Source organism: Scardinius erythrophthalmus, assembly GCF_964197995.2.
Source record: "Scardinius erythrophthalmus genome assembly, chromosome: 24".
NCBI classification, from domain to species: Eukaryota; Metazoa; Chordata; class Actinopteri; order Cypriniformes; family Leuciscidae; genus Scardinius; species Scardinius erythrophthalmus.
This window is the reverse complement of record NC_138244.1, coordinates 11,038,094-11,058,317: the sequence shown is the minus strand read 5'-3', so window position 1 is coordinate 11,058,317 and position 20,224 is coordinate 11,038,094. Positions and strand designations below refer to the sequence as shown.

Here is a 20,224-nt window from a genome sequence, read left to right as displayed (position 1 = left end):
GCTTGGGCTGCTAAATAATTCACTGAGGAAATCAATGTGCTCTGTGTCTAAGAGAATAAAAGAGAGCTAGCGTTCACAACCTCGCCTTTTAATGTGTGATTCCCCATTCATCACAGCCTTCTGTTTTACCTGTGTGCGATCGAGACTTCGACTTTGCATGATGATGACGCACAGCATCATGCTGACGTGGGATTGCGTACTGCAAAACAAATCATTTCTTAATCAGTATTTTTGCCCAGTTTTCCAGTAAATATAAAATTTGATAAACTGATTTGAGAGGCAAAATTGTGCACTATAGGAAAATATTACTTATATGAATAATTTATTTTTAGTTTATTATAAGTATTTTTATTTAGTCATTTAATTTTAATTGTATTTATTAAAAATATAAATTTCATTAAAAATATTATTAAATTATTAATAAAATATTACATTTTATTGAGTAAATTTTAACATTAAAGTATTAATAATTAAGTTTTAGTTAGTTTGAAATTGTTTGTTAGTAGTAGTAGTTAATCAAGGTTATTATAGTTATATAAAACTCAAACTGAAAATAAATAAATACATTTCTGTTACTTGAAATAAAATAAAACTGAAATTAAAAAACTTATTCCACATTTTAATTTAGTTTAACTTGATTTACTAAAATAACAAAAACTAAAATGAAAATGGAAAACATAAAAAAAAAAAAATTGATAACTAATAGTATCTAAATTATACTAAAATAACAATACATATATTATTAGACAATTAATAAATTATTCAAATATCAGTATATGCTATTGAATAAATATTAAAATATAATACTTGTGCTGGAAAACAAAACAAAAATACTTAATTGTACTTATTTTCAGATTTGTAATGAACACTTGTTGTTTCGACAGACTTGAAGTTTTGCATTCTGCCACAGAGAGATTGTTCATGTGAGTGGACCACACAAAGCCCAGGTATGAAGATGCTCTCCCTTTCTCACTGAACTTTTTCCCCCTGGTCTCGTTCTCTGCTTGTTTGTGCAGTGGCTGTCTTGGTGCAGTATTGCATGTCGATGCTCATCGATTGCACCCTCTTCCTCTCTGCTCTAGGCTGTCTTCACCCAGCCAGCCAGCCAAACCAAGTGCATGTTTGTGCAAGAAAGTGTGTTTGTGTGTTTAAATGGGGTTATAGCGTGTGGTGTGGTCAGAACATGTGGGCGCGAGAGCATTCGAGTGTGTGACGGTGAGCTACGGCGAGGCAGGTCGGATGAAGAGATCTTAGGATTGCATTCACCCCGTGCCTTGCCGGTTGTCCTGGCAACGGCAGAGGAGAGAAAGTGAGGGAGAGAATAAGATGGCGTGGGGTATAAAAAGGACAAACAATTAGATAACAGAGGAGAATGAGAGGAGGATTGTGGGATGCTTCTGGAGGTGTTGAGAGTACAGTCAGAGAGTGAGGGCTGGATGTGAGAAACGTCCATTCACTAATAGAGGGCTTCTAAATGGTATGGTCACACACACACACACACACACACACACACACACACACACACACACACACACACACACACACACACACACACACACACACTGGATCCTGATCCATAGGCGCTGTGAGTCTGGGTCGAGCTGTGCTGGTTACCGTTCTATTTATATACTGCTGAACAGTAGCAATGTTTCTACACACTTTCTGATGGAAACAGAGACTAAACGCTGTTTCACAGCAAGTCCCGCTAACTCACACAGTTAAAGGGATAGTTCAGCAAAAAATGGGTTCATTTATTCACCCTTGTGTTGTTTTAAACCCAACTGACTTACTTTCTCCCACTGAACACATAAAGTAAACTTTCTGAAGCATAACCTGGCTACTCTTTTTTGCTCTCATTTTAAAATGTATATATATCTTAAAACATGATGCATTAACTTAAGAAGCAAAAAAAAAAAGCCTTGTTTTCAGAGAATTGTCTGTTTTTGAAAAAAATATTACTTTTATTAAGCAAGGATGCTTTAAATGGATCAAAAATGACAGTAAAGACTTGCTGTTCTTTTGAACTTTCTATTCATCAACGAATCCTGAAAAAAAGGAATCATTGTTTCCACAAAGATATTAAGCAGCACTACTGTTTTCAACATAGACAATAATAAGAACATTAGAATGATTTCTGAAGGATCATGTCAAACTAAAGACTAGAGCAATGATGCTGAAAATTCAGCTTTGCATCACAGGAATAAATTACATTTTGAAACATTTTTGAATATATTTAGTTATTTTAAATTGTAATGATATTTCACAGTATTACTGTTTTTACTGTGTTTTTGATCAAATTAGATTGTCATCTCCAATCCCCTATTCACTTTCATTAGATTGAGAAAAAAAAGTAGCCAGGATATTTTTCAAAAAATATGACTCTGTGTTCCACTCAAGAAAGTAAATCATTTGGATTTGAACCAGCATTCTGAATCAAATGAGTTTCATTTTTGGGTGAACTATCTCTTTAAACATATATTTAACACTCATCCACGTGCAAACTCTCTCACCCTTCTCTGACGCTAACACAGATTCTCACTCTCTTTTTTTCTTCCGTCCTTCCTCTCAACACTCAGACACGTGCAGGCACCTCCCATCGCTTCTTTCACTCTCTTTCATACACACGCACTCTTTTTTTTCTAAAGCCCTGCCTCTCATTCACATTCTCCTACTCGCGTGACTTTACTAAATGATCTGAACACCCGGCCTTCTTTTTTAGGATCACATTCACACATCCATAACCTAGAGTGCAACTACACCATCAATTTAAAAAGATGGATCTTCCAGTCACCTTAATTTAAAGGCATTTATAATGGTAAACAGGATTTTTCTTGCATTTTTGACATAAAAAGAGCTAATATATGCTAATACTCACAATGCAAAGCTCTTGCCCCAGTCCACTCAGAGATAATGGTGTGAGTCAATTAGAAACAATGTTTATGACATCAAAACCACAAGCACATTAACATACAGTTTGACCATCCACGTTTAATTTTCTCCATACAAAGATACAAAACTTTCAACTCAGACCTACTTTGATCTCTGTGATCAAGCAATGACGATATGCTTCAGTAGAAGCCACAAGTCAATAATTTTTTTAATCTGTTTATTGTTAAAATCCTAGTAAAATACCACAAGACCCATCAATTAGTGAAGGAATCATGGCATTCTGATTTAAATGAGACTCAGGCCCATGAAGTATTGTGATTGAGGTAATAAAATCAGTCTCTCTACACTCTCAATTTACTTTTATATTTGTATATATTTGAAAATGAAAATTTGTTGCACATTTCTAAAATATTGTATTTAATAATTTTAGCCAATGACTTGCAGTACAGTCAATTATTTTATATGTTAGCATTTTTGTTGATTCTATTACATCATTTGAAATGATTAATTGGATGAAGAGTTAATTTGTTCATAATGACTTATAGTGAGTGATTTTAGATCTGGCTTTTTTTGTTGTTGATTTTTATTACACAATTCGAAAAGATTGATTAGATGAGTAGTTAATTTGTTCATAATCACTTATAGTCATAGATTTTATCTTAGCATTTTTTTATGTTACATTATTCAAAAAGATTCATAGGACGAGTAGTTGGGTTTGTTCATAATGACTTATAGTCATAGATTTCATATGTCAGTGTTTATTTTCTTACATTATTCCAAAAGATTCATAGGATGAGCAGTTAATTTGTTCATAATGACTTAGTCTGATTTTATATTAGCGTTTTTATTTTTATTTTACATTATTCAAAAATATTCATATTGAGCAGTTGATTTGTTCATAACTACTTATAGTCAGTGATTTTATGTTAGTGCTTTTTTATTTTCTTACATTATTCAAAAATATTAATAGGATGAGAAGTTAATTTGTTCACAATGACTTATAGATGATTTTATATGTGACCAATGATTTTATGTTACAGGTTGTGTCGATTCTCTTACTCGAAAAGATTAATAGGATAAGTGCTCATTTGCTCAGTTAATTAGTTTATAATAATAGTGTATATTATGTATATAATAATAATGTCGTTCAGAATCAAATGTTGTAATGTTAATCATTTTATTTAAAGTTAAATGTTGTGATTCAGAGCTGATTGGATTAATTCAAGGTTTTGAAAATTGTGGTGGTGTTTTTTTGTGTGTGAAATGTTAAGAAAATTAATGGGAACAATACCAGAACCAGAGCCTCTGAAAAAGTGGGTGGTCACTTTTTGGTCAAATAATATACTGACACTTTTGTACCAAAGTCCAAAGATGGATTTCTTGTGACAACTAAGACGTCCTATGGATGGCCCAAATAAGTCGCCCCGTGACCACCAGAACAAAGCTTTAAGTTGCAGATGAGTCACGGTTGCTTCCGGTGTTAGCGTGTCAGCGCAGGTCTACTGTAGTAGCTACTTTGACCAGGTTGACCCTAGCGAGCTAATCAGATTAACTGTTATGTGATCTTCTCAGTCGTTTAGATCTCCACTAGTCTATCCTGCATCCTGTTATGTGTTGTGTCTGCGTACATTTTGGCCGGAAGTGTTTGTATTTGTATATTTTGGAATTGTATGGCAAATCTTGATGGACCTGTTCTAGACGACCCTTTTTAAATGTATAAAAGTATAGTAGTTTAAAAAGGACTACATCATTAGAAATCAAGTTTTTCTTAATCTTTTGGACTAAAAGATTCAATTATTCTTCAAAAGTTCCTCCCCGAAACGAAGTTGCAAAAACAGTTATGAACTACCAGCGGATAACCGGCCACACTGTAAAAAATGACATGATCAGTAAGTCATGGCAACATATGTTTTTACATCACTTCAACTCATCAAAATAAGTTAAACCGTTTTAAACTCATTTTTTAAGCCAGTTTAATGTCATTTAAGTTGAAATTACTTAAGACAGCCAAGTTGATTGTACCTTAAGTTTTTTTTTCAGTGCATAAACGTCAGTGACGCGTATTCAGTGTTAAGAAGCTTGACTCATGGCCATGAAACCCACAGTAAGCTCTGCAAAGCTCTGTTTATCATTTCACATGCAAAGAGAGAATTCACAGAAAGAAAAAAAAAACAGCTTATTTGTAGGGTCAAAGCCTATTTGTAGGGTCCAAGAGAGGGTGGAAAATTGCTAAGAAAAGCTAAATCATGACTGTTTTTGCTTAAATGGATCTTATGGGAACAAAATTATATAAAAATGCATGGCATGACTCCTTGCTTTGGAAAAATCATGGTTTGAGAGGGTTTTTTTGAGAAAAACAATGTTTTAGAGTAAGCTTGATAGTTGAGAGTCCATTAGCAATCCTTTCTTCTCAAACTCTTACTCCCTTTAGAGCAATTAGGCCTTTCCTCGAAACAATCTTTTCTTGTTTTCTTCTCCAGGGTCACACAGTGAACCCCAAGGAATGATCCAGGGTAAATTGTTTCAGGTATGGTTAAAAAAATAGAATCCACCCTCTCCATCAACAAACATACAATAGTACAAGTTTAGTATGAATGTCTTTTTTTCTGCAATTCATCATCAAGCAGTTTGTAAATGTTAGCGTTTTGTTACATTTTAGATGTGTGAATCAGGGGCATAGGCAGAATTTTTTTTTTTGGGGGGCCAATCTTAAAATGAGGGGGCAACTAATATATTTATATATATATATAGCCTAGGCTAGCGACATAGCTCGGCGATTATTATCTTTAACATGAAGTAGCCTACGAGGGCGATTATAAAGTGTCAATCATGTCATCTTACTCAGCAAATATATAAAGAGTTTGGTTCCAAAATTAAATATATAGCCTATATATATTTATAGGCCTATATATATATATATATATATATTTAGTTCCCGCAAAAATCTGTATTGTAGGCTATCTGGTCGGTGTTGAAAAGTCCATTTTTAATTTTTCGTAAAATGCGATATCCGTGCAGTCAGCGCACCATTCCACGTAACAGCGGCGCTTTGAATAAACCCGGCACTGGTGACCCTATGGTGGTTTCTGCGGTGGGGAAGAAACGTAAGCCATCGAAATAATCTAATAATTAAGGCTAGCCTACTTGAGGAGATTAAGAAGATGAGGCACGGGAGGAGGAAAAAATCTCGACTGTTGCTTGTTCTCACACGACAGCATCAAACTTCTGTCACGCTGACACTTTGACCCCAGGGGATCTTTTGAAAAACGTTCAATTGTTTTACTCAAAGTCAACGAAAAACCAAGCAGGACCAAGCCATTTTACAGCTGATCGCCGTAAAAAAAAAGGTCAGGAGGTATTTCTTAGCGATGGTGATTTAATGTCGGCTATTTTTAGTCCAGTGCCTGTAAGTTAAATAAGATTAGTATTGACCAAGTTCCGAGGCTGTCATATGTGGATCAACTTACTTTGTTGTGTATTTCAACAGTTAAAATATGAAAAATATTTTTGGATTAAATGGATTAATTGCATTTTGGGGAAAAAAAGTGTCATGAATTTATTGCATTTTGAGGGGAAACTAATCCTTTATTATATTTTATAATATTTGAAAATCAAATATGGATTTTAAATTTTATTTTAATTTAAATTTTTATTATTTTTATTATAACCTAAATATGCTATGTTAAAGTTTGAAACAAAAAATAGTGGTTTTCATCTTTCCACTCTCTTGGTAAAGAAAACACATTATTACTCAAATTAATCATAATGGATTTATCGCGTTTTGAAACCAAACTCTTCATATACAACAGATATAGGCTATACAGGAAATGTGGTCATCACTGGTTGTGAAGGCGGTTCATCAATTGCAAACAAGTCATTGCGCATTGTGCCGATCTGAGTCGAAGTCTCACCTCTATTCCTGTGATGAAATATGTGCGTTTCTGTATCCTAGCCGCTTCACTCGCTGTCGTCTTGTAGTAAGCTGAAGCAAACTCAGATGTAGATGGCTTATTTTCTCCTTCTCACTCATCTTTTCGTGCGTAATATTGTACTTTGCACAACGCTGCCATTCACCGCATGAACTCTCACGCGAAGATGACAGCGTAGGTTACGCACAACACGTCAAATCAAGTTTAAAAACAGCCGCATTTTACTGCGCAGTATTTTGATTGGTCAATCTATCAATTAGACTAACACATCAACAATTTTTTTTTTTATTATTATTTTATTTTAAGCAATCAGAAATCTGAGGGGGCCGGACATGTAAATGAGGGGGCCTAGGCCCACCCAGGCCCCCTCGTGGCTACGCCACTGGTGTGAATGTCTCTTTTGAAAAACATGAATTTGACTTGTAAATGTCACAAAATCATGTGACTTTTGACATTTTGCAGGTGTTCCCAATTTTTTACACATTACATTACATGGTTTCAAATGTGTAAGCTTCAAATGTTTTCATGGATGATATGTTTTAAATATTAATATATATATATATATATATATATATAAAAAAATAATAAAAAAAATCTTCATTTCAGTGGAATATGATTTTGTTTAACAATAACAACAGTAGTTTGTATCATTTTGAATAACATGAACCAATAATTAATTTACAATAAAGATCAGAAACATGCATTAAGAAATAATTGGGTAAATTTTGAGTTATTTTTTGATTAAAAATAATTTCCATTGAAATAAAACTGTAAAGTAAAATATAAATCTTGGATCAAAAACAATATATATATATATATATATATATATATATATATATATATATATATATATATATATATATATATATATATATATATATATATATATATATATATATATATATATATATATATATAGTAATGAAAGCGCATAACAAAATAACATAAACTAAAATGAATTAAAATGAAAACAAAAAATCTACTTCAAAATATTAATAAATACTATAATGGTATATAAATAAAACTAAAATAACACTGGTTCATTTCCAATTTAACATGTTAAATTTATGTTTTTATTCCTTAAGAGTTTGCAAATTAGGTAATAATAAATACCTTTAGAACCTGAAAAAAGTGTAAATCATCTAATGATTTATTTCTACATTTCTAGCTTAATTTCATTGGTTGCTGCGAAAGCGCTGTGTGTATATGCGTGTATGTGTGTGTTGGCAGGGGCAGTGCTAAGCTGTAGTGATAGCATTGCTGAGAATATAATGAGGTCAGTGGGATTTGTGGGGTGAGTGACGCTCTTAATATAGCACATGCATACCTATGCACGTTTGTATGAATGCAAACATATGTAGGCGCCATCAATAGGCAGGCGCAAGCATCTAAACTCACATATGTGCTTACACACACATTTCCTAACATGTCTGTGCAGGTCACATGGATGCACACAGTGCACGTCCACAACATGTGTGAGGCAATAAGCTACTGTGAGTTTGTGAGGGTTTGAGAGTGCTTGAAATGGATAGAGTGATAAAAAAATAAATAGGCAAACTGGCTTAGTTCCAATTTTGCCTGCCTATCTCCGGCAAGTCTCCAGAACTCTTGGCATAATGCGGAAATTTCTGAATCTCTGTCACCCTCGTTTTTCTCCTGGTTTCTCTTCCTGAACCCTATCTCGATCTCCTTTTTCTTCTGCTGACCTATGTGTCATCTAAAATAAACAACCTGAACTAGACCAGTGATTCCTATCCAGGGGGCGTTCAGCGTACTCCACTGGGTTCTTGGAAAGATTTTGATTTAGCTTTAGCTTTTTTACCAAACAAAACGAGACTTAAAGTGATAGTTCACCTAGAAAGGAAAAATTATGTACTCATCCTCATGTCGTTCCAAACTGGTATTACTTTATTTCTTCTGTGGAACACAAAAAAGAGATATTGTTTAGACTGTGCTAGTCGCTGTTTTCCGAGCAATTACAATGAATGGAGAACACAAAAGCACCATAAAAGTATTTGAAGTTCCCCTATTATGCTTTTTTCGAATATTACAGAATATTTCCGTAGCCGGTTCGTCTTGTACATGTCGAGAAGATGCTGTTTTGTGCTCTGCTAAAAAAATTTCTCTTTGTAAACACTTAGACTTCATGTGAAGTCAGTGGTTAAAAATTATAACCTTTTGTTGTGTTCACTTTTCTGATGATTGCTTCTCAAATCTCTGTGAGGTCTAAATGGGATTTACAAAACGCCTATTCATTAAAGATGGGACAGTACCCACTTTATTTAGACCAACTTGCAGAATCACAACCTGTAAGTATGATTAATTATTGATGTATATATTTTCTACCGCTTGTTCAAAATACATAGTTTTGTGTGTTATATTGAGTAGGTCTCCGGCTAACTGCTAATCAGCTGAGGTCCCAAAATACCTAAAATTGTGGTATGCCTGTTTTTCTTGCTACTTTGAATAATGATAAAGGATGCCGCAAGATTTGTTTTACAAACTTTAATGTTACATCAGTCATTCACCTTAGTGTTCGGCTAACGTATGCGCTGTTATTGATACAGTTAATGATACATTTCCTGCATGTACATCTCAATAAATTAGAAATATACACATCGGTTTGTTGATGGACATACACTTGTTAATGCTGATGGTGAGGAATTAGTTGCAACATTTCATAATGTTTCTCAAACTGAGTAGTGTATCACTGAGAAACGCTCTCCTCAAGTTGTCCTTGCGATGGAGGTTTGGGTTGAATAACTAGTTCTTCCAATGTTTCATCATCAAACTCGCACTCAGATCGATATGGTAAAATTTATGCTATCGTTACTGTCTTTACAGTGTGTATAATCACTGAGTTTTAGGAAGCCTCTGGAGCTGAAGTTAAGTTATGGTAATGGGCGTTTCGTTTCTGACTTGCGCTGTAAACGGTAGACCAATCACAACAAATTGGGCTATCTGACCAATCAGAGCAGAGCAGGCTCTTGGAAAAGAAGGATTTAGAGAGACTGAATCTTCTGACGAGTCATTTGAGAATCATTGAAAAATGTGCTGAAACATGTTGTAGAAGACCTCTAAAAGAAAATTAGGAACCTTTAAAATAGCATAATAGGGGCACTTTAAACGAGAAACTTTTAATAGCTTATTGTGTGGAATTTAAATCATTATTTAAAAAAATATCAGTTGTAAACTGCTGATCACTGAGTAAGTGAGTTGAACATCAACTGAATCTGTTGTTTGTTGACAAACTGAATCATTTGTCAACAAATCATTCAGACCCATTTTGTGTACCAAATCAACTGATTCAATTAATAGACTTGAGTAAAAAAAAAAGATTATGTCATGAATCTCACATTGCTGTTTTTCAAAAGGTCATAGGCCTACAGGTTTGGAACAAAATGAGGTAAATAATGACTTCATTTTCATTTGAAACAGTACGATTTTAGTATTAGTTATACTACTATAGTATTTATTCATATTTTGAATTGGCTTGTTTTTATATTTTGTTTTCATTTTAATTTTAGTTTACATTTTAGTTAATTTTTGCCGTTTTTATTAGTTTTATTTTTTAAAATTTTTGTACTTTAAGTACCTCAACTTATTTTATTGCAGTTAGTTGCTAATGCAACTCTGTACGTTTTTCTATGTTTGTTTATCTAAAAATGACTCCCCTTTTAAAGGAAATTCAGTATAATGTCAGTTGGAACACATTTTCGTGTTGGTGTCAGTGAAGGAGCGTTTGTTCTGATGTGTCTGTGGTGCTAAGACAACAAAGGTTGGAAAACACTGCTCTTCCAGACATCAACAAAGAGACATAGCAGACAACAAGGTGAAAAATGCTTGCATTTTTTTCAATTAGCATTCAATATTAAACCAAACTGTATACAGTTCATAAACACTTTATCTCTCACACTCACACTCACACTCACACACACACACACACACACACACACACACACACACACACACACACACACACACACACACACACACACACACACACACACACACACACACACACACCTTAACAGCATCAGGCAATTTATGACTATGACATTCCACATGTCCATGTTATTGATTGTGCCACTGTTGCTCTGCATCAATAAAGACATCAGTCAGTCTGCTGATACACCCAGAATCTACATGACTCTCATTAAGTGAATCCAGACTTATGTATTCTCTCTCCACGCTGACACCGACACAAATCATTCACGTTTCCTTAGCAACCACACCACATAGCGGCACCAGCAAGCCCTATTTAACAGGTCCCAAGCAACCGCTAGAAATATGGCCTTCGTTTGGATGCTGTGTAAAGAAAGCGATAGGATACATGTTGTAGAACGATACAATAATGTCAACAAGCACTTGTGTAGTCCAAGTGTATGTTTGTTTGAGTGTGCTTGCTAATGCTAAGGGACATGCTATCAACTTTAAGACTCCATTAATTCAAGAAGAGTTTTGGTTACTTTGTCCATGTTTGTTAGCTCTGAAGCCATATTTTTGCTAGCGTACTCTAAAATGAGTTGGAAAAAATGAGCTTTTAGCACAAATACTCGTTTCATGTTCACAGTATTTTTCTACCAGGAAAATGGGACGAAAATATTCATGACTCATCCTGCCCAACACAGATTTTGTCCAATCAAATGCTTTCTAAATTGAGAACGACCCCCACTTAATCTCAACATATATTTTAGTTTCCACCTGCAACCAGGTACATAGGTTCATGGCTGTGATTTAACTAAAGCTTATAATGGCTTTTGAAGAGCGCTTCAGGATGTCCTGCCCAAACTTTTTGTTTCAAAAAGATTTTGCTACGTCATGACCATTAACCCAAGTACTTGGTAGTCGGTTGGTATTAAGGGGGAAGGACATACTTATTATAAAGCATCTGATTGGACAAAAATCTGTGTAGTGCAAAATGAGTCATCGACATTTTTGGTCTATTCGGAAAATGTATGTGTGGCATTAGGAGTACTTTAGCATATGATTGCACAAACATTTGTGTAGTGCAAACCGTGCTTGTCAAATTGGTCGTTGAACCATTTAGGAGCCAGTTTATTAAAATCATGAAGTTGGGGACAAAAATAAAAGCATTATTTTCACCCCAAAATGAGGATATTGCTTTGGTTTGCTTTGAGAATGTATGTTAGCATTAGGTTGGTCAAGTACTTTTTGAGGACAAGCAGCAAGCAAAGATATTCAAAGTGAAACCCTGCGTCTTACCTTGAGAGCGCAATCTCTGCCTTCTGCTTCGCAATGTCAGCGGCCTTGTCTGCCGCTTCGACCGCTCTGTCTACTTTCTCGCGAATCTTGCTGGCACGTAGCGGGATGAGGTTCTTGCGTTTGCCACTGACAAGCATGTTCTGTTTGTATTTGCCTTCCTCTTTGGTGCCGTCGGGAAATGTGGTGCATCCATAGCCGTGCCTCTTGTTGCCCAACCACTCGCCCTGATACTGCAGTCCGTCAGAACGCCGGCTCACCCCACAGCCCGTCCTCTTGTCGTTTTTCCATTCGCCGCCATAACTCTCGGTGGTAGTGGCGTCTACGTCGTCCTCGCCCACCGGCAGCTCGCCCTCCCCTTCCCCAAGGCTGATGGTTGAGTTGATGTCGGATGCGGCGGAGCTCACCGTACTCATTCCGGCCTCACTGCGAAAGGAACTCTGCTTGCTCCGTTGGCTGGCTAATGAGCTCTTGGATTCGGATTTTCGCAGCTTGAGGCCACTCAAGAGTGAGCGACGGAACAGGCCCTTCTTTTTGTTCTTCAACAGCTCTGCCTCACTGTGGGCCGTCAGAACAAAGCCTCCACGGGACACGGCCGGGCTGCCCGCTGCTAGGACACCGCCACCCCCCACACCAGCCACAGGCGCCCGATCGCCCGTCAGCAGAGCTGTGCCATTGCTGTGCTCGGAGCGTAGAGAGTTTATGGAGGTACGCAAAGGTGAACGGATGACGGCCGCCATGCCGTACGGAACGCTCTGCCGTACGCCATATCCATGCCGCATGCCGCCCACCCATTGGCCCTGGTATGTACCTGCACGAAAAGACAGGAGGTAAGAGACAGCTGTACACAATAAATCAACAATTTAATTCAGAATGAAGCTGTCTGTTGCAGGATTTTGCAGAACTGCAGTAGATGTAAAACCCAGGGTTCCCCGGCTGAGTCTGCTGCCCTTGGGTTTCTCCAGTTTGGAGAGTTGCCTCATGTTTTCAGCTCTGGTAGTCTTTACAGTTGCCCCTGTGACTATGCTGAGAAAAGCATTTTATAAAGAAAATGTTCTGAATAGGCTACCTTTTAGCAGCGGTGGTCACAGCGACGAATTCTGGTCAAAGAAATCAGTCTTCCTAATGGTTTTGGGTAACTTGAAAAAGCTCCCAAACAGCTAGTTGCACAATGGTTTCACGGCACGCATTTGTTAAACTCAACCATTCAACCCTGTTACCCTCTTATATTCAAAATGTTTTTATTTATTTTAATGTTTTATATATAATATATTGATTGTCTTTATGCTACATTTACAACATTACAACATTACAAAATACTAGTACACATTATTTATTGCCATATACTGTACTTAGACATGTACTTAGAGCATTTTCTGGAGGTTAAGCACCTCCACTGACTATTTGTTAGTATCTTATTCATGGAAAGTTTCACAAATATGCCTGTCGTAACTTAAATTGCTGATGACAATGGAAGGTGACCTTATGTGATATCAGTTTGCACTGACAAACAGGTGCTTTGCGTTTCAGTCCTTTTGAACATGTGAATGTGATTGAGAACCAAAGGACAGTGAAGACAACAATTTAGCTGCAGGCACTGCCCTTTTACCACTATAAACTTAACCACCAGAGAGATCATACAGTGAACACGATTTCACCAAGTGCAACATGTTCCTGGATCAACAACTTTGTTCATCCTGGAACAACATTCCAATCAACCAATCAGATATGAGGACCAACCTTACACTTTATGTCAAGCTTAGGCTTACAACCATCAGTGTTATTCACATTTTCTCTGATTTTAGGGATAAGTTATGAGTAGGGTTAGGTTAAGGGGTAGGGATATGGTTAGGACTACGTTTTCAGACACGAATATTGATCCAGGAACTTGTCTTACTCTGCAAAATCACAGTGACCTGAGATGATACTGCAATTCACATCTCTGTAAAATGTTTGTGCCTTTTGAGTTACTCAATACAGTTGGGAGAGGATTACAGTGCGTGTTACTCCAGGCACAAACAGTAATAATTCTCGTGAGCTCAATAAAATGCTTCTCTCATTGCTTTTGTGCCACGCAATGAGGCAGAGTAACAACTTAATGAAAAAAGAATGAAATGTAGCAGGGCAGTGCATAAAAATAACTTGTAAAAGGTGCCCGATACTTCAATACAGCAACCGCATGTTTAAATAGAGTGCAAGCAATTGTATTCCACCTGAAGATTTAGACCAAGAAGTTGATCAGATCATCAGATTTTTGAGAATGTGTACTTATATAAAGAATTACATTTGTCTCATTTCATTTAGGGCACCGATGCACACCATGATTACAGTTGTGATCACTTGTACCATCATCAGCATGACCAACCTCATCAATGGCAAGCACAGGAAGTGACAAAATGGCAACAGTGGAAGAGTGTTTTTGGCAGCCATGATCTCCAGACCTGGCTCTATTACTTCATTTATTGTGATGGTTCCCCCAGAGGACCAAGTGTTCATCTCATCGATCTTAATCTCCATGAGATATCACAATGTCCATCTGTTTAGCCGCCAGCAGTGTTATTTATTGGTGAATGTGCCAACAAAATAATGGAATGTCGCGTTCTGTAAAATTTCCTTTATGGCGCTGGCAGCCTGATCTTTCTGTCAGGAGTCTTGATGGATGACCATCTTGGAACCTTCATTAAGTGACATGGGTAACCAATAACACTAAAGTTCTCACACGTGATAAGAACAGTGCTGATGGGCCTTAATCTGAAAATGTTGTCACTGGAAGAAGAAAAGGAGTGTTTTAATCCCTACAGTTGTTGTTTCAGTACTAGGGCTGGTGCCTAATTAATCGCAACTAATGCCATATATCAATTTCTGCTGAGAGAAGCCCAAGAACGAAGATAATTTAAGACGTTATATAGTTGAGCAAAGCATTGAATAGATGAATTAGAAGTCAATATTTTTTTTTTTCATATTAACTAAACACTATGTCTTTTGGATGCCTAGTCATGTTACAAGTAGTTAAAATGTTTAAAAAAAAAACTCAGATTTCTTGGCATGATTAAGTGTTTATTTTTATTGTTAATTTCCTAATAGTTAATCAGACTAAATTGACAGCCCTACTCATTACGGTTTCTAAAATAACTGATTTGTAATTGGTTGCCCATGTCACTTTAAGCTAGCAAAATCAACAAATGAAGCAAATAGACATTGCTTTAAATATGATTCCAGACTGAGATGAGCTCTGTAATCGATGTCTTTTTTGTCTCTAGGTTTTCTGATCTCACACTTAAAACCAAGTCCAGTTACAGAGTTGCTCTCTCTGTGGTGCTGAAATCTGGGATAACACTGGACCTGTCAAGCTCAAAAAGTGCAAAAAAAGTGGTTTGTACAACTTGTGAATTATTATATTCAAAAAGTATTTAAATGTATTTAAAAAGAGTGCTCATATAAACATGTACTTTTTGTTCTCCACAGAATAAAGTCGTGGGATTTTTGAACAATGTGATGGTGAGTAAATGATGACAATTTTTGAGTGAATTATCCCTTTAATAGTTTGCACTCATCTAGCATTGATTTTTTTATACCGGAACGTGTATATTCATGATCCACCTGATCTGTCCTGTACTTTTTTGCGCTCTATGAGATCACCTCTGATGTAACCACTATCCCTACATGCTGGTGATTCATCCTGGCCAACATTCTAGAACATGCTGGCACTATTACTGTGGCAGTCACACACACACACACACACACACACAGCTCACTGTGCTACTTCCGTTATCTCACCATCTCTCCCACCTCTTATCCGTTCTCACCCTTTTTTCTTCTCTCCCATCCCTTTTGTCTTTACATTATCAGCTTTCTCATCCTGTTAGCTACATGCATACACATTCAGCCATACGAACGCCCCCATTCCCTCTGCCTGTATTGATCTCTGTGGGTTGGCATGTCAGCGAGGGCTGCTGGATGGCTCAATGGGGCTGGAGCTGTGCTTGGTGGATTTTCCCAGCCCCCCACTTCAATATACATACTTTCCTGGCTCACAAACTGCTCTGCCTCTATCTATCTATCTATCTATCTATCTGTCTGTCTGTCTGTCTGTCTGTCTGTCTGTCTGTCTGTCTGTCTGTCTGTCTGTCTGTCTGTCTGTCTATCTATCATTGTATTTATCCATTTGTTCCTCCTATCTATGTATCTATGTATCTGTCTGTCTGTCTGTCTGTCTGTCTGTCTGTCTGTCTATCTATCATTGTATTTATCCATTTGTTCCTCCTATCTATGTATCTGTCTGTCTGTCTGTCTGTCTGTCTGTCTGTCTGTCTGTCTGTCTGTCTGTCTGTCTGTCTGTCTGTCTGTCTGTCTGTCTGTCTGTCTGTCTGTCTGTCTATCTATCTATCTATCTATCTATCTATCTATCTATCTATCTATCTATCTATCTATCTATCTATCTATCTATCTATCTATCTATCTATCTATCTATCTATCTATCTATCTATCTATCTATCTATCTATCTATCTGTCTGTATCTTTTAAAAAACATCAAACTCAGTAAAACCCAACACTCTCAATGAAATTTTTAACCTTTTTATATTACAACTTCATACAAAGGTGGCAAATTTGTACGAATTCATATGATCTCATTCATCCTTTTTTTGTTGTTGTACTATTTGCTTACACCCCAACAAGGATTAGGTTTACCCTAGGGTTTGGGATAGACATTCATGTGACATTCATACAAAGTCATTCATACATTCATACAAAGTCATACCAAATTGCCAACTCATAAAATAGTTACTTTTTCCTCATGAAAACCCCTTCAAAGATTTGATAATTATATGTGAAGAAGAATTCTCAGGCAAATAGTGTGTATGAAGGAGTGAAAGCAAGTACTGCAACTGAAGTGAGAACAGGAAACTGACACACTGTCACAGGCCTGTAGCTGTTGTCATTCTGATGCTGTATTCAGCGGAGTGGCCAACATCTTGCTGATGCTTTCTTCATATTGTCGGGCAGCAGCTGCGTGCTGTGTGATATGTAGATCAAACACAGACCTAAAGTGATGGGATTAGCTCAGAAAGTTCCCACACACACCGACACATAGAAAGAGAGGAGGCATCAGTTCACACCTCCCAAACAATCACAGTGTAGTTCTTTCGCACACATACCCACACTTCCATTCATTATCTACTGCACATTTTTGCTCGCTTCAGATTTAACCGTAACAGCTAAAATAAAGCAAGATTTTGAGAAAACAATAGCTAAATATCTTCATCATACCAACAGTATTGTAACTTCTACAAGCCACAAATGAAAAAATCTCATCTCTGTTCTCATTTTTCACAATTATAGATCTCTACAGACCTGTATAGCAAACAAATTTTGTGGATAATCAGTAACATCATTAGCATCCGTAAAACAAAAGCAAATCTAATAGATAGTTCAATGGATTATAGACGAGAGAGGATTTTTGATTATGATGCATTGGCAGGCCTTTCAGAATAAAGGCTGCCTGACAGTGATGTAAAACTGCTGACGTCCGTAGTGCTCTGATTGATGGGCACAGCGTTAGCACAGACACGAAACTAAGCATCCGACTCGGAGTCTGGCGGTCTGAGGACAAGATACGCCCACCGGCTAAAATGGTTTTGGACATTACGTCTTCCCGTTTGAGGTATGTGAAGGGGAAACTTGTCCTTGATTAGCCTTTGAACTGCTCTGTGTTCCTTGAAGGCCTCGGGCAGATTCCCAAGTCACAGTGACTGAAATTAAGATGCAATCTTCACTGTTTTTAACAGGATGTGCAAGAAGCGCAAAAGATTAGTGACACTTTACATTAGATGATGTTTATGTACAAAAGTATATTCCAGTGTGTTTACAAGCAGCTTCACAAAATAATGAAACATTAAGTAGGCTACATGTTTGTTAGTATTCAGTTCTTACAGTAAGATAATTACAGTGTACAGTGTAATTATCATGTTCAAGATTTTAAATACAAATCTTTTTTAATATCGTGTTGATTATAACTGATTTTGTTTTGCAGCCTTTTATGGTAGTTATGAGTCGCAAATATGGATCATATAGCCACTGCAACCATTCAAAGCATGCTGGTAATCTTACAATACCTGGAGGATTTTTTTTTTTTTTCAAAGTAAGTGGACAGCTTCACTGTTCAGGACAAACCAGAGAGTCATTCAAGGATGCAACACACAATATAGAGAACCAAGGGTATGTAAACTTTGGATTGGATAATTTGTGTAAATTCAGGTATTGTTTTGTCTTGGAATATATGTCAATATCTGTCATACTTCATCTGGAGAAGTGCAAAATGTGTCAAAATACTGTTTGCTAGCACTCTTCTCTTGAAACGATCCATAACTGAACATTTTTTTCATTTTGAAACAGGAACAGTCAGGATAAAAATCAACTATTTGGACATTTGTTACTCAAATGAAGTTCTTTCGATTTCACACTTTGACGTTCAGAAAAGGTTATTGTCGGTTAAAACAAATCCTAAAGGGTCCCTTATGTACGTTTTCCCAGTGAGGTCAGGCAGGGGGGTGAAAGTGAGATCTCTTGTGGTACAAACGCACGCAATCTTCCAGTCCTTTGATAATTCTGCTGGTAGTCATAGGAACTTCTCATTAAAAGAGGCGGCTAAAGAGGTGTTGGAAGTAAACAGCATGACAGGTGGGCCTAATGAAGAGAATTTGTTAGATAATCGGTGTGCTCTTCTCTTGTATTACTATGATATCGTGGGAAAGCTCCTCTCAGGGAGAGAGAGATAGAGGGAGAACAGTCACGACACTGGCGCGCTGCTGGCGCTCTCCGTGGTTCTGAAGATAAGAGTGGGTGTATAGCCTGCCTGTTTCAGTTGAGTTTTATATCCTCCTGAGATTCAGCAATTCATTTTTGTTCACTGTAGTGGACATAAGTTGTTTGCTAATATCTCTTAGACCATATATATCGCAGTTTGAAGTGTTTCATATATATCATGAAAAGGACATCCTGGGCTTTTCTTTCATATTCAATATTATAATGATATGATATAATTATGTAAAGCTATTTATAATATAATATATCTCTATTTTTATAGGGTCACAAACATCAGGGGAAAATACAATCTAAAATGCAATTAATGAACTGAAATGAATAAACTAACCATAAACCATGCTTAGTTCATATAGAAATGAAATGGGATCATCACATTTTAAAAGTGAAGTGAAAATTATTCCCATATTGCTGTTTGATCAAACTGTTTGGTATTTCAACTGTGCATCTGGTATTTTCGCAAAAATGTATCTGTCACTTGTTAGAAGAAATAATCTAAATGACAAAACCTGTGTTTGTTTGTTTGCTGCGTCTCAGGAGGTTAAGATGTTCAGATATCCAATACAATGTGTATTCTTTCCATGAGGTAGATGTCAGATCTCTTGCTTTGTGAGATCTAACAAGTCTGTTTGAACAAACCAAGTGTGAATATGCAATATAGAGAGCGGGAGCTCTCTGAGGATGCAGACGTTAGTATTAATCAGAGGAACATCTAATTGAATCACTGCACTGCTGTGAAAACAGCAATACCAATGAAAATGATGACTTACTGTATGGGACATGCAAACAACAGTAGCCTTGTATGAGCATGGGACATCCCACATGGGTCACATGGTTATGTGATTAGTGGTCCGGTATTGGCTTTCTATGAGTCCTGCAACCCACATGTCAAAACTAATTCGCTTGCGTTTCTGCCGGAGGCCTATGAGATGCATTGTGCAACAGCGCGGGGCACGCAGAACGGAAACGGTTAATGCGGAAAGATCAAAGACGCGGAAACATCACAGGACAGATTTAATCACGCGCCTTCCCCCGGGTTGAATTTATAATGGTTTCTTTAACAATGCTCGCTGTTCTGTTTCGAGGTCGAATACTTCTTGTTTTTTCCTTTTCGTGTGTCGTGATCAGGGACGAGTCTGTCTAAAGAAATGATGGCGTCGTGGCTCACTTGGCCTAAATATCTCGTATACAATACTAATCAGAATTCATACCAGGAAAAGGCAGACTCCCGCAAAGCAGGCAGAATGTCTGTTTGGATCGGCTCTTCCATGAATTATTAATCTCTTGTCTTTTTCACAAAGTCAGCAATTGCAGAGTAATTGTTGCATGCGTGTGGTTGCGGGCCAGACTCTCGCAGAGTACAC

General features: G+C 36.9%; 1 protein-coding gene across 2 annotated transcripts in view; it reads right to left on the bottom strand.

The window, feature by feature from the left end:
* The window catches only part of jph3b (junctophilin 3b), a gene marked incomplete at both ends in the record, with an annotated part of 31,043 nt that overhangs the window by 7,436 nt on the left and 3,383 nt on the right, over nucleotides 1–20,224 (bottom strand). For both annotated transcript variants that reach the window (XM_081355979.1, XM_081355980.1), the window contains one exon: nucleotides 12,045–12,852. In XM_081355979.1, the coding sequence (XP_081212105.1) occupies nucleotides 12,045–12,852 (808 nt within the window). The remainder of the gene's footprint in view (nucleotides 1–12,044; nucleotides 12,853–20,224) is intronic.